At 38.5% G+C, this 22,621-nt stretch overlaps 1 protein-coding gene across 3 annotated transcripts; it reads right to left on the bottom strand.

Moving 5' to 3' along the window:
• Positions 1 to 9,990: 9,990 nt before the first annotated feature.
• LOC127450737 (uncharacterized) lies at positions 9,991 to 21,719 on the bottom strand. Of its 3 annotated transcripts, XM_051715062.1 has the most exons (11): positions 21,464 to 21,719; positions 20,184 to 20,390; positions 19,535 to 19,667; positions 19,366 to 19,431; positions 18,794 to 18,959; positions 17,637 to 17,746; positions 17,318 to 17,481; positions 17,101 to 17,120; positions 16,284 to 16,420; positions 15,889 to 16,049; positions 9,991 to 15,678 (listed from the first exon to the last, which is right to left on the bottom strand). In XM_051715062.1, the coding sequence occupies exons 3-11, from the start codon at positions 19,645 to 19,647 to the stop codon at positions 10,076 to 10,078; spliced, it is 6,540 nt and encodes a 2,179-aa protein (XP_051571022.1). In that variant the 5' UTR covers positions 19,648 to 19,667; positions 20,184 to 20,390; positions 21,464 to 21,719; the 3' UTR covers positions 9,991 to 10,075. The 3 variants fall into 3 exon arrangements, with proteins under 3 accessions (XP_051571022.1, XP_051571021.1, XP_051571023.1); XM_051715061.1 differs by lacking the exon at positions 20,184 to 20,390; XM_051715063.1 differs by lacking the exons at positions 19,366 to 19,431; positions 20,184 to 20,390.
• Between the last annotated feature and the right edge of the window lie 902 nt (positions 21,720 to 22,621).

The following is a 22,621-nucleotide window of genomic DNA, read 5'->3' as shown; positions in this document are numbered from 1 at the left end:
ACTAACTCATTAACAAATTCCCTGCAGGAGTTGGAAAATCTTTAATAAATGTTTATTTTATTTGTCCATTTTGCGTTAATGTACACAGGTTTCTAATGTTGGTAGCTGATTAATAAATGGTTCACATTGGGGGCCTGGGTAGCTCAGCAAGTAAAGACGCTGACTACCACACCTGGAGTTGCGAGTTCAAATCCAGGGCATGCTGAGTGACACCAGCCAGCTCTCCTAAGCAACCAAATTGGCCCAGTTGCTAGGGAGGGTAGAGTCACATGGGGTAACTTCCTCGTGGTCGCTATAATGTGGTTTGCTCTCGGTGGGGCGTGTGGTGAGTTGTGCATGGATGCCGCTGAGAATAGCGTGAAGCCTTCACACGTGCTATGTCTCCGTGGTAATGCGCTCAGTAAGCCATGTGATAAGATGCGCAGATTGACGGTCTCAGATGCGGAGGCAACTGAGATTCATCCTCTGTCACCCAGACTGAGGTGAGTCACTATGCCACCACGAGGACCTAATGCACATTGGGAATTGGGCATTCCAAATTGGGGAGAAAAAGAAATGGTTCACAGTTGTCCACTTTACATTAAGGTACACTTTCATCGCTTATAAATGTTGGTAAGTCATTAATTAATGCTTCACAGTTGTCCACTTTACATTAAAGGTGCAGTATGTAAGATTCAGAAATCCTAGTTATTAATGACACCTGTGGCCGTTAAGTGAACTGCAGTCAGCTACCTGTTGCTCGCGCTCACGCTCGTGCACACACTCCATAGGGACACGAGCACTGGCCAAAACAATGACGTAACGTACAAAGAGACAATGTGATTCATCGGCATCATGCTGACAGATGAGGTAACATAATTAAAATAACACAGTTATGATTGTTTTACTACAAACTTTGAGACTGTATATTATATTTGACTCTCCAGTGCTGGAACAGGGCTAAAACAAAGTGTGGATATAGGTCTGAATATGCGAGACTATTGTTTGAAGTAATCACTTTTGATACATTGACTGCATTTATACAATAGCCTATGTCGGCGTTAACTAGCTAGCCAGATTTATCAATAGCTGTTAGCTAAATTTGGTGGATGATGACAGTAGAGGTTTATAAAATAGATTGTAGATTATAAATATGTTGACACAATTCAGTATCACAATTCCATCACAACTGACATTTTGATATATTGATGCGCTATTGTTTTATAATAATAGAATGTATATATTTTCTGTATAACCAAGTTACATTTCACTAATGAATGGAGCTTTTTGCATTATCTTGAACATTGTCTAGCATTAATTTCATGTGTTATTGTAGTTCACCTTGCTGAATAATTACAGATTAACATTGTTTATGACAGTTATTGTGCAGGCAAGATCAAGTTAGCTGTCTGAGGCAAGGCTCTCGGGAGCGCGCATAAACGTCACATCCTTTGGATTTTCCCGGCAAAAGTGACCCGCTCCCTTCGCGTGAAAATCAGCCTACAGGTTTTAATAGGCAACCTAGGAAGTCCGGGAAGGGTTAATTTTTTAAGCTGCGTTACAAGCCGTTCACACATTGGCAAAAAAAGGCAAATATTACATGAACATTTTTACATATTGCACCTTGAAGGTACAATTTCTTCGCTTATAAATGTTGGTAAATCATCAATAAATGGTTCATAGTTGTCCACTTTACATTAAGGTACAATTTCATAGCTAATTATTGTTGGTAAGTCATTAATAAATGGTTCACAGTTGTCCACTTTTCATTAAGGTACACTTTCATAGCTTATAAATGTTGGTAAGTCAATAATAAATGGTTCACAGGTGTCTATATTAAGGCACACTTTTATATCTTATTACTGTTGGTAATTCATTAATACAGTAAATGGTTCACGGTAACTCAATAAACAGGCCATGATTGTCCAGTTTGCATTATAATACTTATTTTAAGGTTGCTAAATAAGTGTAAATTCACCTTACATTAAGACTTGTATTACAAGGTATAGATTTTGTTACTTAATTCCTTAATGACCAATAAAATTAAGGGAAATAAAGAATATAGATATACTTTTAATAAGTGAGAGAAATCAAAGTCACATGTATACATTATTGCTGTGGATGAGCATGAAGACCTAAGAGGTGTTTGGCTTGAGACATTCCAACTTTGATATGTAGGTTACCACTCTGAGTAGCGGCATTTTTTTGTCACCAACTCGACAAGCAAAGTGACACGAGTCAAGACATTAATGAATACAAACAAACCACTTATTATTATCTCTATAATTATACATTTTTGCTGCATCATGACATAAACCATGAATTATGACATTTCATGATTTTGATTAAAACCTTTACTATAAGCATTTATAACATGAGTTTAAATTGGCTCTCTATTTGGAAAGTATCGCATGAAAGTCAACCTTTTAATTCATGTTTTTATAACTGAATATCAATTATTTATAATGCATCTGTAGATGAGTTATTAGTCATTAATGAACCCCTTTATAAACTCTTTACAAAGGGAACCTTAATGTAAAATGTTACCATATTGTCTCTGCACACTATTTCGGGTAACTCTGTCCTCAGAAGACATGCAAAAATAAAACAAATGACAGCTGAGTGAAACAGCTTAGCAATTAGATTACTTGACAATGCTGCCTTTGCCAACACATACTTAATGTGTCATGGGGCAAGTAATTCAATATACAATTTCTGCTAAATTGATGTTGAATTATTGAGAACTGTGAAGGTCCAGTTAAGAAAACAATCCATCATTCACTTTTGTATGAATTTAAATAGCATCAGACACTAATTCTGAGTGGCCCTTTGCACTGACGTGCACAGAACGGGGGCAGCAGGGGCGCAAGCCTTTTTCATTCACAAATCTAAAGGTGCCCTTTTGGTTGTCCAGAAAAGGGAGACATTTTAATAATTAAATTAAAATAGTTAAATAAACAAAATTAAAATCTCATCATAATCTCACAATAACAGTAATAATGTGTTATTATGAGATTTCTTTGTAAATCATGGGTGTATTAAAGGAAATTAAGCAGAGGTGCCTTTATGAGTGCTACAGTAGATTGGTGGCGGATTCCAATCACAAGTGATCCTCCCTATGCCCTATACTCACTCCGAACGGCAGAGCCCTTGAAGTGGGTACTTTGAAGGAAACATGGTATTACTGAATGAATGTACCCTTCGCTAACGGTCTTCTGGAAAGGTCCTTCGAGAAAAGATTAATTTTCTCCCTTTCATTTTGAACAAGCTTTCGTGTGGCATCCCCTGCCGCAGCAGTGCCCTTCAAAGAAGCAAAAATGCAGTTTTGAATTCGCCCCGGAACATCGAAGTGCCGTTACCTCAGATGAGTAGCAGGTCAGATAAAAAGTCCACTCCATGTTGTGTTGTAAGTTCATCAAACGAATAATACTCGATTGCAACCGCATTTCCGACATTGTGTACCACTAGGGTAGACAGATTTATTAATTATAATTTGAGATGTCACGTTGCTTTCAGTGATATAAATTAAATTCGTCTTTTATAAAATATTGACATAAACTGAAGGAGCTGTCTAGTTCAGCCAATGCCAGTCTGGTTTTGTTGAAACTAATAAGCCATTAGACTAATCACTTTCAGAAACATACCATTAGGCTACCACAGTAACGCAGCTCTCTATACGCATATTACGCAGTCTGTGTAGGGCACCAACTCCCTAGGTGGGCACCAGAAACTTCACCGGCTGCCCTTACTTGCATGTTATATGTTATTGAAGGACCCTGTAGCATTCAAGGAACACAGTCGATTGACTCGCGCTCACACTTTCTCTTCACGCCTTCGCACCGTGCACCACATTACCAGGGTAATTCCATGGTACTGAATGACTGATCATGTTCATATTTCATGATACTGTCATGGAACTCCAAGGTACTTTAAAATATACCATGGTTTTACTATGACACATGTCATAAACATGGGGTTATCACAGACCATGTCTGAAAATAAATAAACAAGTGTATTACCATGGTGCTTTTTGTGAGAAATATAACAGAATAGGCTATTATTTGTGATAAAGGAAAAATGGAAAAAATGATGTACAGTATATATATATATATATATATATATATATATATATATATATATATATATACACACACACACACAAGAAAATGGTTAAATACTCCAAAAGCAAAGAAATTAGTTTTTATAATTTATAAGTTTTACTTCTCATGAAAATAAAAATCAGTGCCCTTTTTTATCCTTCCACCCCTGTCCCTGCTAAGGTCTGTGCACGTCACTGGCCGTTTATATACTTGGCCTGTTCTAAACATATGAGTGTGCAAGTGCCTACTGAACACCTGCTTTTTTCTTCTTCTTCTTCTTCTTCTTTTTATTATAATACATTTCCAACCTCTACAGACATGACAAGCTTTCAGGCTGACCAGGTCCTGGTAAAAAGCATCATATGCACAGGGCCTTTCAAGCCCACTCGCAGATCTATTCACATGCTGGGAGGCCACTGGTCCTCCATTAAATATTAGATAACATTAAATGTTCATAAGAGATAGAAACAACAAATAATATTCTAGGGAAGGTACTGCAAATGGGCACTGTATTGTAGAGCTATTTAAGAAAACCATACCTATAGACAAACCTTGCAGTGAATCAAACTTTAAGGGAAGAAGTTGGTAGTTCTTTGTCAAGGGCCATCAAGCTTTCTCACAGAGAATACTTAAATATGATCTGGCACATTAAAAGGTAGTAGAATCATAAAGAAGTACTATTCACAGAGAATTCCACACTGCTAAAAACCTTCCATCCATTTGGAACCTGATCTCATGAAAATTATGTGACTGTGGCGATATTTTTGCTAAATGAATTTACGTGGTTCTTTACACATATCACGGTAGCGCTGAGGTGAAATATCCACTGTGTGGCGCAAAAAGCAATTTAAAACCTCTCAAACAGATGCTGTTTTAAAGGGTGTAAGGTTAATGCTCTATAGAGTTTTAATTTAGCGAAATATACCTCCCTACCCTATGCAAAACAGATTAGCATTCTAAGGTTAATGCTCTGTCGAGTTTTGAATAAAAAATACCTACCTCCCTACCCTAAACCTTTAACCTAAACCTAACCGGTGGTGTCATAAAAGTAAATGAGATGGAAAACACAATTGCTGAAACAACAACATAATTTTGAGTTGTTTCTAGGACACTTCTGGCTCATGTGTCAACTCACGTATGCCGGTCCTTTAAATAGCAAATGAAACAATCAATGTTGAATTTAATTGCATTTGAACAAGCTTGTAAATGTAGTTGGTTACTAGCAAGTGTTTATTAACTGATAATCTGTAGTTTTCCTAGTGATTTGTGTGAAGATGAATAAAAGTAGGTGCCTCTAGTGTTTATTTCACCATAAACTGCCACAATACATATGAGCCAGGTAAAAATAATTTTGAAAAAATGTAGGTATAGTAACATGATTCTATAAGACAAGGTTTGCCTTTTGTTTTAGAAATATATATATATATATATATATATATATATATATATATATATATATTTCTTAGCAAAATAATAAATGATGATACAGTTTACAGTATATAGTATTTGGGATGGAAATGCGATAGGAACATGACCCAGACCAGAATCAAACCTGGGTCTCCTACAAGCACCAGAGCATTGATCTCAAGGCCACTGCTCCAAAAAGTAATATCCTCATACCTCACCCCTCATTTATTGGCTCACCAATACAATTTTACAGATCGCATCTGGCTGTTTCAGCAAGCCACCAATATAACAGAATCTCTTCTGCCAAAGTGTGTAAGAGAGAGACAGAGAGAGATACATAGTTTCCATGGGAGATTAATAGGAAAGTGTTAGATTGCCATTGTAAATTCTAAATGTTTAGTAACATTATGGTATACACAGGAAGGTGGGAGGAAGGTTGGTTGGGTGCAGGAAAGGATTACTGAATAATTGAAAAAGAAAGCACAGATGACTCAAGCGGGCTAGTGCCTGTTTCACACACAAGCACCATAAAATGGAGGATGCTACTGTACATCTCTTTTGTGGCACAAAGCTGTCTGTAAGATTTGGCAGAGACTTCAAAAGGAGCAAACCCATGCTTCACTGGGTCACAAGATTTAGCAGATGAGTCAAGATGATTGACAGTACAGTCAATAGAATGAACTTTGGTGCTTATAGCATTAATGTGAAACGACACAAAATTATTGAGGTCCTCCGGGCATTAGCATCAACACAACTGGAGTGAGTTTTCTGAATTATTGTGTCTGTCATGGACGTCACTAAGATCACTGAAGACTGACAAAGGTTTTTGGATCCTACTCTTTTCTGCAGTGCCTCAAAGGTTCATCCTTTTACCACCTCACTCTCTATCCACTGCCTTGCTGCCTGTGTCCTCATTATGAAAAAAGCTGTTCCACTTAGCTTCAGAGTTAACCCTCCGCTCACCATTGAGAAAAGAGAAAATGGGTCATGTATCGGGAAAGGGGAAGAATACGGAACAAGAAAGATAGGTAGTGGACAAAGGGTTGAAAGATTGAGGGAAAAGGAAGAGAGAAGATATAGTGACTAGTATAAAAGTGTGGAAAAATGACAGAGGGGCAAGGGAAAGTATAGCACATAGAGAAAGAATAATAAAGAACAACAGACTATTTCTAAAAAAGGCAAAAGGTATGTGGCAATGGCACACATCAAAAATGTGAAGACAGCTTAATATTTTGGAGAAAGATGTCTAAAAGAGAGAGAGAGAGAGAAAAAAAATAGAAAAATTGGAGATCCAAGGAGCTGTAAGCCACAGTTTATGATAAGCATCTTTGAAAAAACAAAATATTGAGAGGATGAAGAGAACTAAGGAAACAAAAAGGCTTAGTGATGGGTTAAATTTACTGTATATGAGCTGCAGTGATGCAGACCAGAGAACGAGAAAAAACGCATTGTAATGCACTACAAATAAGCAAGCATACAGATATGCTTGTGCGTTTGTACTGTTTGTGAGCAGAGGATATGCAAATTATTCTTGTTCCCTTCTATGATCTCTGTCAAGTGATTCATCTCATTAATAATGTCTTTCCAGTAATTAGGCCAAGTCAGATACTGCAGAAAAAATAACTTCAAGACTCATAACCTTGAAGAAATGCTTACCCACTGTAAGTGCTCTTTGAGAAAAAAAGGGAACACTCATAGACCACTATTCAATCATAGCAATACAGCTCTCCTCTCATAACTATTCAAGGCCAAGTCAAAATATTATTTAGCACTTTAAATTTTAAGATTTATTACTAAAAAAAAAAAAAAAAAACAGTAATTCTATGAACTATTACCTTGTTTTCAGAGAACTGGCAACAATGAAACATTTTCAACAAAATACCATGGTAACTTCAGTATGTTAAAAACATAATGAACAGCTCCTTTTAAAACCATTTAATTTTACTTGCATTATTCTCATTTTTACCATTTTACAATGGAACAATCACATTTTAAAATTTAATCTCTTACAAATTTCCTAAGTAACTAACAATATGGCCAGACAAGAATTACCATAACAAAATCTGATATTTCAGTTCTAGCCTTTAAAAACAGAGTAAAATACATTATGTCCAGTACAATAAAAAAAATTAAGTTATATTGAAGCACCATGTTAAGAACATATTGAAATAAATATAAGTAATACACTGGCTTTTATAGACTGAGGCAAGGCTGAACACAACTACAACAAACATGTTCATACCCCAAAGCTTTCTCATGTTTGCAACTTTCTCATATCCACAAAATTGAGGAGAAACCAACAAACGCCTTGAATCTCTGACATGGACTGGGAAAAAGGTAAGATAGGATACAACATAACAATGGCGAGTGATGTCTGGCTTTGGGTCATAGAGACCTATAGAGCTACAGTACATGTAACAATATTCTATCAAGTGTTAAACAGGGAGTCTGATCAATGAACAGCTTCAAAGGGCACTAAACATTTCTCTACAGAGATATACAAGTGGCAACTAAAAAATATACATTTGTGTCCCATTGTAACACCTATGGTACTACACCAATGAAACTGAAACAGACACCCAGGGTTTGAGTTAAAAATGCATCACACACTAAAATACAATTGTGCTCTAACAATATGCTTGCAAAGTGTGTGATCTGTGTTACTGATAGGATGTTATTCAAATAAATAACCATCACAATAGATGGTTAGGATTGTATGTGACTTTTACAAGAGCATGTGTGTATTTAATGTAGCAGCTGCTACAATTCTCTTACGTGACATACAGGAATCCCCTTAGTCAAATGCAGGACACCTGAGAGCTGCGCAAAAGTAAGAGTTTTTCATATACTGCACAAATGTTTGTGCACCATTGAATGTGTATTCATTCAATTTGACAAGATCTAAAAGAAGAAAAAAAAAAAAAAAACAGGGAAAAACACATGAATCCTGCCTTGGTCCTTCATGTGCAACCCAATGAAACATGCAAGTTGCCATACGTGCTAATACATTTCACATATGTTGATGGGTCACATCTTTTAAAAACAACTACATAGATATCTTTGAAATGAAAGGGGAAAAAAAGATAGGAAAATTCCACATCATGGAGAACCGCATCCCCATCATGTGGCAAGTCTTATGTACTACAGGTAAAACAGAGGATCTTTTTTCTTCTTCGATACTTGTTCACCCAAAAATGAACATTTTGTCATCATTCACTCACCCCTCACGTAGTTCCAAAGCCGTATGACTTAATTTCTTCCGTGGAACACAAAAGATGTTAGGCAGAATGTTAACCTCAGTCACTACTAACTTTCATTGTACAGAAAAAAGATGAACGTGGTGGTGAAAGTGAATAGTGACTGAGGTTCTAACACTGCCTAACATCTCCTTTTCTATTCCACAGAGGAAACAGCAGTAGTTGATGACATCCTCAGAGGGTGAGTAAATGTTTGTGAATTACCCCTTTAAAGAACCGACTGGCATGGAAATATCTTTTATATTAACATACTAAGCAGACTACAGTATACAAATATTTAGGTAAGTGTGCTGATAAAATTGACTAAATATTTCAAGAAAAATTTTTTTTGTCTTTTTTTGATACTATGAACAGGACATTGTACATAAATCTGTACAAAATTAATGAAAACAAAGAACACCTTATCTGAATGTAAATAAATATTCTCTCTCAAATACAAAGATCAGCCACAACATTAAAACCACCTGCTTAATATTGTGTAGGTCCCCCTCGTGCCACCAAAACAGCGCCACCCCACATCTCAGAATAGCATTCTGAGATGCTATTCTTCTCACCACAGTTGTACAGAGCGGTTATCTGAGTTACCATAGACTTTGTCAGTTCTAACCAGTCTGGCCATTCTCTGTTGACCTTTCTCATCAACAAGGCATTTCCGTCCACAGAACTGCCGCTCACTGGATGTTTTTTGTTTTTGGCACCATTCGGAGTAAATTCTAGAGACTGTTTTGTGTGAAAATCCCAGGAGATCAGAAGTTACAAAAATACTCAAACCAGCCCGTCTGGCACCAACAATCATCCACGCAATAATATAATCAACCATTCGCGTGGCAGCAGTGCAGTGTATAAAATCACCCAGATAGGTGTTATGAGCTTCAGTTAATCTTCACATCAGCCATCAGAATGGGGAAAAATGTGATCTCAATGATTTGGACCGTGGCATGATTGTTGGTGCCAGATGGGCTGGTTTGAGTATTTTTGTAACTGCTGATCTCCTGGGATTTTCATACACAACAGTCTCTGTAATTTACTCCGAATGGTGCAAAAAACAAAATACATTTAGTGAGCGGCAGTTCTGTGGACGGAAATGCCTTGTTGATGAGAAAGGTCAAAAGAGAATGGCTAGACTGGTTCAAACTGACAAAGTCTACGGTAATTCAGATAACCGCTCAGTACAATTGTGATGAGAAGAATATAATCTCAGAATGCTATTCTGAGATGCGGGTTGGCGCTGTTTTGGTGGCACGAGGGGGACCTACACAATATTAGGCAGGTGGTTTTAATGTTGTGGCTGATCGGTGAATATGTCAGCATTGCAATGACAAACAATCGTTATTAATCAGTATATTGTAGGTCCAGATCCACTGTACCATCAGTCACCACAAGCCTCAGTCTCTTAGGCTTGCGATCCGTTATGGGGGTGCTTTGCGAGTGGGAGGTGGAAAAGTGTAGAGAATTGTATGGGTGATTTCCAGGCTGCCCCTGCTGCTGTGGGTCTTTACCAGTTTGGCCTCCATGGACTTTAGACCCAGCAAACCTACCCACAGAGGGAGAAGGTGAGACATTTGAGGGACCACATGCCTCTACAACCAGCCTTCCTTGGGTTCCAGAAGGCTCCATGAGACAATGGTAGGTGTAATTTGTAGGCCCTGAACCAGTGTAATTCAAGCATTTACCATCATCACTGTACCCCAATGTAACAGAATGATCTCCTGTAAAGTTTACAACATAAGACTGGTGAGGAGGCTGACTGTGTGTAAAGGTGGCTGACTGAGATTTAGTCCCTGGGACCTCATGGGTTGACGATTCCTTGTATCCTAGTTGAGGACTGCTGTGCTGTGACAAAGCAGGTGAAAGGGAGGAGCTGAAGTTGAAGTCAGAAGAATCACAGTGAGAAACATTCTGACATATCAGATTTTTAGGAACAGAAGTAGATACTCCAGAAAGTTGAGCATTTTGAGTGGGAGCCACAACAGCATGGGGCTTCACAGATTTTGAGATTTTGCTCTGTGGTGTACTGTAACACTGAGGATTTTGAGTAGAGGAAAATACAAATTTGGAGGGCAAGGATGGATCTTTGTCAATCTGTGAGATTTTGGGCTTTATACCTGGAATGTTCTTGAAAGCATTCACTGTGGTTTTGCTAGAGCTGAGGAAATAGACCGGGTGAATGCGATCACTTTGCTGGCAAGGATTAACAGGTTTTGATGAGGTGTTCTTGGAGCTTCTCTGTAGATTTTCAAACAATCTTGAAAATCCAGCATTAGGACATTTAGCTGGAGAATATTTTCCACTGTGAGAACTGGATGGCCCTGGACCAGTGAAGGTGCTTTCCAGGCTGTTGCTAGATTTTTGGCTGCTGGCAGCCGCAGAAACTCTACATGAATTCTGACCTGCCTCAGTTTTCATGACATTCTTTGGGTTCTGGAAAAATGGAAGCTTCTTGTCATAGCTGCGGAAAAGTGCATTACCAGGGCTGAACGTCCCTTGGAAGTCAGCAAGTGAGGTGGACTTATTTCCTACGTGAAGAGAATGGAAGGGTGTAACCAAGTTACTCCGAGATCCAGCATCGGGCAGGCTTTGTGTTGACTGGCTCGGAAAGACAGGTTGGGTTTTATTATTTGAGCTTAAGTTAAGAGGTCCATGAGTTTTGTCTTTATCCTGGATTTTACTTAAGCATGACTCAGCTGAAACAGTCTTTGTGCTAACAATGGAATCAAGGACATTGAACTTTTTATCCTGAGGATGTAAATGTGCAGTTGAGTGTACTGACTGTTTAGCATTTGTAGATTCATTATTAAACATTATCAAGTCTTTCCGGTGAAATTGTGTTGCTGAATCTTCCTGGACCTGGAGAACTGTGGGACTTTTTGACAAATCACTTTCAGACAAGTACAAATCTTTTTCACTGCCTTGAAGAGGAGCAGAACTCATGGCTGCATTACATATTTTATCTTTGAAGAGCAGGTGAGGACCACTGCTCGATGAGAATGTGTCAGATTGTGTAAAGACAAGATCCGGGAAGCTCAGATCTTCATCATTACTAAAGTTACTCACTGGGCTCGGGGATCCTAGGTAAGGTGTCTCTGGATTCCATGCATCTGTGGGACTTTGAGTGAAGGGGCTGGTGAAGGACCCCGTATTATGTGGTTCACCAGAACAGTAGTCCATCAAAGAGCTTGCCAAGCTGTTTTGAGCTGCCATTTGATCGTAGCTTTCAAGATTTAAACATGGAAAGTCAAGGACATCCTCTGAATAATTACTAAAGCTGCACTCAGTGGTGAAGGGAGAGATGGGAGGAGACTGAATCTGAGTAGTAGTTACACTGGTGTTAGTGGGCTCACATTTTTCAGATACCTGTGGCTGACTCAGAGCCTGCAGTTTTGACAGACTTTTATTAATCTGAAGTAAATTGTGACTCAAGGAAGCATCATTTGTTCCTTTACTCTCAGTTCTACTAACTCCAGTCTTAAGACTATCATTCCTGTCAATATTCTCTGAAACTGTTTGCTCTCTTACATCCTCTTTTTCTTGAATACTGCCACCGACATAAACTCCTGTCATCCCCTCATAGCAAGGGGAATATAGTGACAAAGGTGAAAGGGATAATGGTTGAGGTGCAGCCTCAAAACTCAGTGGATCTTTATAGGCATCTGTACCCTTATTACAACTCGGCACTGCCATCCGTTCCTGGCAAGGGGATACATTTTCTTCTTTAATTTTGCTGTGAGGCATTTGTTCCAGTATTGCCATCTTAGAAGGGACAGATGTTAATTTATTTGGCTCTATGCGTGCAGAATCTTTCGTTTGCATTTTCCCATCTTGTTTCTGAGCTTCCTTCCACTGCACCTCCCATTTGCCTTCAGCCTTCCTGCACAATCGAATTGGAGGTAATGGTTTAATGTCATCAATGTCTACCTCAACTTTTAGACCAGGTTGGCTTTGCTGTATTTTCTCTTCTGTAACATCATGGCTGTCTTGAACAATTTCTTTTGGTATGTTAACTTTTCGTTGTCTCTTTCTTGGCTTGGGTGCATATTCCATTCTGCAATGCTCTAGCACATCTTGGACTGCTTTGGTGGCTTTCTCCAAACCTAAGCCATTATCTGCCTCGCCATGACCCTGAATCCTCTCCATTTCTGCATTTAAAATAGAGACAGAATCCAAAATGGCCCTAAAAGGGTCAACTGCAACCAAGCGTTGCTGTGGGCTTGATTTGTCCACAACAGTTTCTGGTTCATTTGTATTCTCTCTTTCCCACTGTTTTCCCCTTTTCCTCTTAAGGCGGATTCTGATGTTTAACTTCTGCTCTTCCTCCGTCTCATCAGAAACATTTGAGGTAGACTCATTTGTAATGTAAGCTGCTGTATTATCCATTACCTCACAGCCCTCTGACCCTCCTGTTGTCTGTCCTACTGTTTGTCCTACTTTTTCCTCACTTTCTGCTTGATTCCCCTCCATCTCGCTCGTCTTGCACCCCACTTTTTCATCAATTCTGGATGCTAATTTCTTAGATTCAGTGATTTTTCTCTCAGCTACATTCGCATTACTTGTACTATCCCCATATGCTCTAGTTTTGCTTTGTACTGTTCCAGGCTGAGCACTCGGACGACCCCTGCAGCGTTTCGATGAAGTTTTCATCAATCTGGATGAATCACTCTTTTTTGATCCAACACCAACATTGTCTCTGGGAGCTGCGCTTGATTCTGATATTGGACATTTCTGCTCTTTTGTCTCCACACTGCTGTTGTCGTTTGGCTTGTGTGACAGATTGTTCAGCTTGGGTTCTGTGTCATTATTGACATCTGTGCATTGTGTTGCTGCAGGAACACTGTTGTCCTGATCTGGGTCTGTATCAAGCGATTCTCGAAATGCACGTTTCTTTAGGGGAATATTGCTCTGGGGACTGTTATCCAGAGACACCCTGCTCATGGAGAGAGGCTCTGAGGAAAGCAAACATTTTTCTGTCTGTCTCACTTGGACCGTCCTGATATTTGGTTGATCAGCTGGAATGACACCATGTATAGGGTGCTCATTTTTCTTATTGAATGCATTATGTTTGTCCATGTCCTTCATCTCTTTTTTGGCAGAAGACGTCTGCTTATTAACAGCTACTTTACTCTTGTAACTGGATGGACACTTCAAAAGTGCAGGGTGGCATACATTAGCATCCTTATTTTGCTGGCTAAACTGGCCACTTGAACTCTTTCTAATATCTGAAAGCAGTACCCTTGCCTCTTTGATGACAACTGTCTTGCTCTCAAAATGCACTGATAATTCTTTCCTATTCAGATCTTTTGCTTCAACACTTACCTTACCACTGCTCTCTTTCTTACCTTGCACTTCAGGTATGCTCTCAACACTTGGTTGTTTTTTATCCTTGGATGCACTTTTTTGCTTTATTAAATCTTTCTCAAGTATATGTCTTGTAGCATCTTCTGAATTTTTTGAAACAGTCACCTCAACAGATGCAACCGTTACAATGTCATTATCTCTATCTTGATTACCTTCAATTTCATGCTCACTGTGGCTACCGTACCTGCATACATCTACAAGTTTTTTCACAACCGGTTGCGTTTTAATTGTGTTTTTGCCTATCTCTGAAGCACATGGTAATAAATCACATGTTACTTTCAAGTACTTATCTGCACTCTCCATATTTACTGGTGTGAAATACATCTCCTTCACACCCTTCTTACCTTGTCTATTGGAATCTTTGCTCCCATTTAACTCTGTGCTCTGCAGCACTGATGCTGCTGCTGGTGGTGGTGTGATACCCTTGTCTCCTCCACTGTCTGCCTGCCCCTGACCTGTACTTTCAGCCTTGGCTTCACCTGGGATAGCTACCCTGACCAGACTGACTCTGAGGTAATGATTTGAGCCTGAGAGGAGAGAGACAGGATTATGATAATATGGTGAAGGCGAGGACGGAGTAATGCTTACAGTGCTAGAAGTGACAGACTGCCTGTGGTTTTGCCTGTTATCCCCTGAGGTATCTAAAGCTACACAAGAACTAACATCACCTTCCCTAGTAGCACTGGAACCGCTGATGTGTCTCCTGCCACCAGCCACCACCCTGAGGCGATCCCTAAAGAATCTCTGCTGCGCCTCTCTGATCACTGTGCTCTCTGCTTGTGATGATTTGTCACCGATAGTTCCAGTCTCTCCGATGTGTTTATGTTTATCAGTACTTGGTTTACCAGGGGTTAAAACAGAACTGGACATGTTCTTGGACTCAACCTCACTTCCTCTTTGCCGTCTCCCTTCTTTTGTCTGCAAAACAGAACATTCCTTTCCACCTGTAGAGAGTTTAGAGTTTCGCTTGATCAGTCTGGTCCGTTTTTTATTGAATAAGGAGAGTTTAGATCGATTGCTTGCTCTGAGACTGCTTAGACGACTACGAAGAATATTCCTGTTCCTTGAGGAAATGGCCATCTGGTGAACAATTCTGACAGATGACGCATCAACATTACGTCCCTTGGCTTTCATGCCGTCTCTTTCCGGGACTCTGGAAACGCATCCAAGAGTAAATGGTTTGAACCTAATGACAGAGTCTCTATTTAACGTGTCTCCATCCTTATCCTTTCTCTCCTCTGGTCCGTTTCCGTTCACATTACTGGGTGATGGAGGGACAGATTCGTTGTTCCTTTTGATATTCTTAGGTTGTGGTCGCTCCTTCTCAATTAGGTATAGCAGGGTCCTTTCTTTGCTTGTGGGGTTCCTACAGCTTAGCAAGAAATTTACACTGTGCTGATAGAGGCAAACGCTTAGCTCCTTAAGACCATGGTGAGACAAAGATGATAAAAGGTTTTGCCTCTTCTTCTCCACCTGTTTGCGAAGCTCCTCCCTCCTCTGCCCACCAGTCTTTCTCATCTTTCTGCTCAAAACAAGGGCGTTCCTCTTTGTCCGCTGGGAAAACATATTCCTCATTGGCAAGACTGACAGAAAATAAGAATAATAGACAGTCAGAGTTAAGGGGCTAGGAATGGTTATTTCAGATCCAATTTATAGAGTTTTTCATATAAAACTGAATGGAACAGAGCACTGGGATCCTTATTCGGCTGTGTGCAAGTATAATTTTACTCCAGGACATAAGCAGGACAAGAATATAACTATGTAAGCAAAAATGAATAATATAATACACATACCTGAATGTGATACTGTGAGAAATGTCTTTGGAGTGCCATTTCCCCATTTTCTGTTAAGCCTCAGATCAGTCTCTCTGAACTCGTATTTCTGTCCCGAAGGATCACTGGAGCAAACCAAGTCTGGCAACTTGTCTCTCTTCTCAAAAGATCCCTCTCCTCTCCTATATAGATGGGCATCATAAGACTTAAATCATAAGGGATTTCATTGTGATAAAAGTATTTAAAAGGTTTTAAATAACGCAACTTGACATTAAAAAACAGTTCAATACAATAAGACTAATTAAAAGAGTCTACACAGTAGAGTCTATTTAGACAGTTATGTGTTATAGGTTCAACATGACTATTATCCCCAAAGCAGATTGCTCTTGAAGCAATAGCAGCGTATTTTCTCTCACCTCTCACAGGTGCAACATTCACACATTTCATTATTCTCCCCAAAAAAGCTGTCCCCATAGTAACAGGTAATCTCTTCCCCCGGTGAGATGGGTCGCACCACTTTAACACAAGCTCCGTTCTTATCTCCAGGGACGAACTACAAAGAGCATAAGGGGAAATGGAAACAAAAAGAGTAGGAACAAATTATGGACATCATTTATGGACATTTGAGTTTAGTTTTTAATGTGAGAAGAAAGACACCACAGAAAGATTAGAGACTTAAAACTAGTACAGCTATGTAGGAAATTGCTTGCCTGGGACATCTATCAAATGTACAGTTTAGCGCTCATTATACTGGAATATTTGACTTCAGAATATGATGATTGACCAGAGACAAATATTCCACAGAGCTATGTAATAACCATATATAGTCAAAATATTGATGAAGTTAAAAAAATATTTTAAAAAAATTTGCAAATAATAAAAAAAACAAATGTATTAAAACATTGCAATGATCTGAACTGTTGCTCCAATAAATTACATTACACACTCTCTTACACTACTGCTTCATCAATAAGTTCAAATGCAAGGCAAGAGAATTGTTCTGGATATAAATACATGTTAAAAAAGAAAACCTAAACAAAAAAAAAAAGAAAAACTTATAGAAGCGAGAGAGTATATTATTTATGCCAATTGTGTATAAAGGTAAAATTAGTGTATATTTTGATATTTGAATTATGCTTCATGACACCTCAGTACATATGTTTTTTGTTTTTTTAAAGCTTTAAGAATCTGTGACACACAAGTAATAATTATTTTATCAATTTAGGACCTTACCTTACAATTGGGTCTGCAGTCTGAACTCAAATGGAAAAACAAATGGAAAATGCACAATTAGATCCTCTACATTTCCAAAGACAGTATTTTCAAAATATGTCTAAAATCTAATAGATATCAAATACATTTTAATCTCTTCATTTAGTTCTTTTTATGGCAGTCATAAGTGAATGGACTGAATGTGTCTATGTTCTTCTGTGTAACATGATGCTCTCACCATGATTAATAAAGGCAGCAGGCCCAAGCCAAAGCTGAGCACATCTCTTGCGTGTTGAGTACATGACACTGAAGTCATTGACTCCTGCCCGCAGCACTGCACTGTCTTCAGGGCTCAGCTCAGCGATGCAGCCCTGCAGAACCTCCAACCGCTCTCCCACAAACCTGAAGAATTTAACACCCAGACTCATATTTTAAATGTCACTGATGCAGCTTCAACTACATCATAGCCCTGAATTAATTGGAAATGTGGCCATCAGAAATATAACAGTTATAAAGTAAAAAATTTTTATAATCATTTAAAGAATGACGATTCTAACCAGTGTCGGGTGGATGTGATTTTGGCTCCATTTGTCTCTGAGGAATAGCGGTTACACGGCTCTATGTTCACTCCACTGTCCAACAGAAATGCTGTCATATAGCGGTACATCTATAAAAAAAAATATTTAAAAAAATTTTAAAAAGAGAGAGATGAAGAGGTTACAAAACGTTTCTTTGAGATGAAATAGTTTTTACATTGAAAGTGTGCAAAAAACCATAAAGGTTCAGAAGTGTCCAAAAGAAATAAATAATTTGCCATACTTTGATGCTCCACTCATCAAATGAATTAATAAATATGACAACACAAAATGGGTGTAATTTTAAAGCTTCGAAGCAGGACTTTACAATGCATAAAGGCAATATAACCAGCTCTTGTAAGGTGCTTTTTAATTTGCTGACAAACTAGAAATGTTCCGTTTTCATAACTTATGAAATATGATTAATTACTGTACACCATACTGTCAAACATACTGAATGGTGAAAACATCATAGAGATCTGAAAGGTCTCGAGTAAAATAAAAAAAATATCGTTTCACTCACAGAACAAATATGTACTGAGTAAAAGCCCAGAGAAAAAAAGCACAGAGTGCAAAGTTGTACTCTCTTTTTAGCTTGTACCTTCATGAAACAAACACAGAATATAAAAACAGCATATTCTGTATAAAACGAGCCCAAAACGTTATGATGTATAGTTAGATTTTATAATCTTGGAGAAAATGTGACGCTACATCAAATATCTTTATCATACTGGGGGACTGTCAATAGTTACAAAACAGACCAATCACAGCTGTTGTGGTCTGCGTTACATTTTTGGAGAAGTGCACGGCAGGCTACGCTGTAGCTACGCTTTGTTTGTTGTCATAGTGTTTGGTTAGCTTGTTTTGTTTCAGTGTACTTATGTTTTGTAACACACCTTCAGCTTTAGCAATGTGCTGTATAAAGTAAATTATTAATAGAATTTCAAGACATGGCTGGTCATGTGATCTCAACATGGCAGACCCCGTGCGGGGCGACCCACTCCAGGTAGAATAAAACAGCTGTTTAAATGCCACAGATATGACTGAAGTCTTTATCTCATTCTTTATTGATTGCAGGTTTACAAACAGGGAAGGTGCACTTCAATTCTCAAAGTATCTTTTAAAAGAAGATAACTCACATGCTGCTTCAACAACTCCTGTCGGTGTGAACCCAGCCCAGTGAAATAGTCACTGACCCATTCCCCATCCAGCAGAGCATCAAAAGTAGCCTGGAAGTCATGTGTACGTTTGAACCGCAGTAGTGTTTCTCTGAGGTAGCCCCATCGCCGGATCTCTGGGGGTGCACTTCATGTAAGAGGAAAGAACACAATGAAAAAAATTAAAAACATGTAATATATGTTCCTCAAACAGATGAACATGAATTGAGGGTTTATTAGCATTACCATCTACATTTATGTAAATAAAGCTTTTATTTTTCTTCAAAAACTAGTATCAAAAATATACTTTTACATTAAGAGGCAATATCTGCCCCCTGGATTTGATTTTCAGGGGCATTTTTCTTTTCTTTTTTACCTTTTTGTGGGCATTTTTTTCTAACCATATAAAACAAACTGTGTTTCATCCATTTATGATTTAATTCTTAACCTAAGAATCAAATCAACATGAACTCATATTTTATGCCACAATATGTATAACTGGGAATATAATATAATATTACTTTTTTTACTTACTTACACTTTCACTTACTTACACTTTTTGCCCCCACAATTTCAATTTCAGTGGCATTTGTACCCCAAGCCCCCCTTCATTTCTGACCCTGTCAAATGCCATGCCTAAAATTCATCAATCATGCATTTCAAACATAATTCAAAAAGCACTTTTGCAGTAGTGTCAGGAGAATGCTTCTTCAGATTATGTACCTTATGTTCATCTTGTGGGTGCTGAACCCCAGTAAGGGATCCAGCACCAGACTCGTGGCCAGATCATCTGTCTCACACAGCTCTCTCACACTCATTCTATAGGATCCCTCCATGGTCGCCCACCATCAACATGCTGGAATGGAATAACACCCGTGGGTTACATATTCAAACAGCTGCAAGTCATGCAAGCACAAAGTGTAGGACAACAGGGGTAGTTGTTTCCTTTATAACTCAGACTTCTTTTAAAACAACCAATCTCCTCTCTCTGTCGTTTAATCAATCCTAGAGACCAATTTTATGTTGCCTTTGTCATTTTACCTTTTTACAGCACATTGGTCAACAGTTGCTGATTTTAATTGTGTTTTATAAATAAACTTGACATGGACTCTTACAAATCTACTCATTTTCTATTGGCATAAGAAACAAGTATATGTGCCACAACTAAAAGTAATACCATAAACATATTTACATTGACAAAGAATAGGTCATAATGTCGAATGTAATACAAGAAGTCAAAGGGTGCGTTCCATTCAGAGCTGATCATTCCTAAGCGCTACTCCCTTTGAAGACTTTACCATCTACTATGAGCACTTTGCAGTGCTGAAAAGAATGGGGTTAAAAAAAATAATAACGGTAATTTGGAACTCACTTTTAGAGTCATTTTTATTAGAAATTCTGTTTGGAATGACACTGCAGCATGGCCATAGTGACTGCAATCCTTTAGAAGTGCCCTCCGAAGGCATCATTTAGGCCGTCTGGAACGCAGGTTCAATCGAGAAGTGTTTCAATCGCTCTCGCAACGACTGTAACAGTAGTTGGGATCCATTTTAAGAATCGGGAAAATACCCCACTGCATCTTAAATAAGAGCACACCAAAAAGTAATAATATTATGTCTGCACAAATACTTATATTACTGAATGTTATTTATTTAGCTGTCAGAAATCATACGTGTCTAAAGCAAAAGTCTAAGAAGGACCTACATTATAATTATATAAAACTAGATAATGTGTTCTTCACATATTTTAAAGTTTATACAACTTTATGTCATAATTAATATTACAACTGCCCCCACCCTCTCAGACGAGATGAAATAGTGCATGGTTATTAAATCATCTGCCAGTCAGGATGACTTTTAACCAATAACCTAGCGATAAAATAGACACTGGTTTAAAGGCATTATAACTTTAGACAGCAGAAGGGGGACAAAAAAACTAATTTTATTTCCGTTTTACAGGCAGGCAGAACTCAAATAAGCATGTGCTGAATAACCGTCATCACTGTAACATTAGTGTTACAATTGACCAGTTAGAAGAGACGGACAGGCTACTTGTAACGCAATACAAAGCAGCTTTTTTCTGAATCTGGAAACATTTCAGCGCTTGAGTTGTAACAGTGTTTGAGTAGTGAGTGAGTGAGTGTGGACAATATACCAGCTGCAGGCAAGCTCAGAAAAAAAACAGCGCTTTTCGCCAGTACAGTGAATGGAAAAAAGTCAATGGAGTCAAAGGGTTAATAAAATTGATTACAGCAAGTCATTTCACATGGTCTCACAGTGAATCCCACGTCTGTTATCAAACAGATTTGACCTCGGCGTTTATTTTTTTTAGTAATTAAACAAAGATTCTCCACAAAAACAAAACAAACAAAAAAAAACGACTAGAGGTCAGAGGAGAGAATTTGCCCGTTCATAACTGTCTAAATAACCCGCCTCAGCTAAAGTGACAGTCAGAGGAGTCGATGAGGCGGACTTCACCCTGAACCTCCCAGAACCAACACGGTCCAGTTAGCTCGCTAGAAACATAACCTAAACCAGCACGGTCCAAACTGAATCTTTATGTCTGAAAAGATCAACCTGAATCGGGGGTTTTTCTGCAAAAAAAGCGACATTACATCGATTTTAATGTTCGATTTGAACGCATTTTTGTTACCTGACGGGCTTTCCTTCAAAATTTCCGATCGATTTGTCCTTTAGTGAAATTGGTTACAAAGCTAGCAGGCTAGCTCTTCCTGTTGGCTACAAGTCCTGCTGCCATCTGCACCTGCTGTCCGCATAATCCATCATTTTAACGTTTCTGGTGCGGATATATGATCAGTGAAGCAGCGGGAAAGCAACTGGGGTGAGGTAATTCGGATTAGATACAAGCATTAATTTTTTCCAGTCCTGCGTTGTTTTCGAAGCTGAAAGTCTCGTACTGTAAAAGTGAATTCAACCAATCCTTGACGGCCACGGTCGTACTCCCATTGGTTCGTGTAAAAAGTGACACGCTCCTCAGTGATAATTCCCTCATCCCATTGGCTGGTTTAGTTGCACGGCGTTAAGTCTGGCCTGTGGGAGTGCAGATGTGGAAAATACCACACGGTTGGACCAATCAGTGGACTACAAAGAAACATAATTTCCCTCCTCTTCTCTGTAACCGTGTCCTGCTGACCTCCTGGAGTTATGCAATAAAATACCAGTCTATTTGTTGGGAAAAATGCATGTTTGATGGGGGGGATTAAGGTTTTTTCTGAACATGCACAGTAGCTGTTTAAATATGCATTACCCTCGTTATGTCTTTGCACTAGTTAAAATGTATTATTTAAGTGTTGGCCATTGTATCAAAGCCATAAAAAAGCTTGTATGCATAGCATGGTCTCTAACATGCTCTTTGAGTTCCTATTAACATTTAAAATAAGGTTGAAAATCACTTCAACATACCAAAATGCTTATAATTTAAGTTCATAAGACTTTGTGTGTGTGTGTGTGTGTGTGTGTGTGTGTGTGTGTGTGTGTGTGTGTGTGTGTGTGTGTGTAGAACATCCCTTGTAGGTGAAATTATACTGTGTAGCTATATATTCTAGTTTGTTTGTTTGTTTTTCGCAGCACAAATGGTAGGGTTTCAATATATAAAATCTTGAGATTGTCTGAAAGGACTATGTTTATCTACTTTAAAATTAGTCTTCTTTTAGACTGTTTATGCTTATTAAAGGGATAGTTTCTCCTAATGCCATCCCAGATGTGTATGCCTTTCTTTCTTCTGCTGAACACAAAGATTTTGAAAAGAATATTTCAGCTCTGTAGGTCCATACAATGCATGTGAATGGGT

The sequence above is a fragment of the Myxocyprinus asiaticus genome, chromosome 13 (assembly GCF_019703515.2).
Source record: "Myxocyprinus asiaticus isolate MX2 ecotype Aquarium Trade chromosome 13, UBuf_Myxa_2, whole genome shotgun sequence".
In the NCBI taxonomy this organism is placed as follows: Eukaryota; Metazoa; Chordata; class Actinopteri; order Cypriniformes; family Catostomidae; genus Myxocyprinus; species Myxocyprinus asiaticus.
The sequence above is the reverse complement of the archived record's forward strand: the minus strand, read 5'-3'. Positions and strand labels throughout refer to the sequence as shown.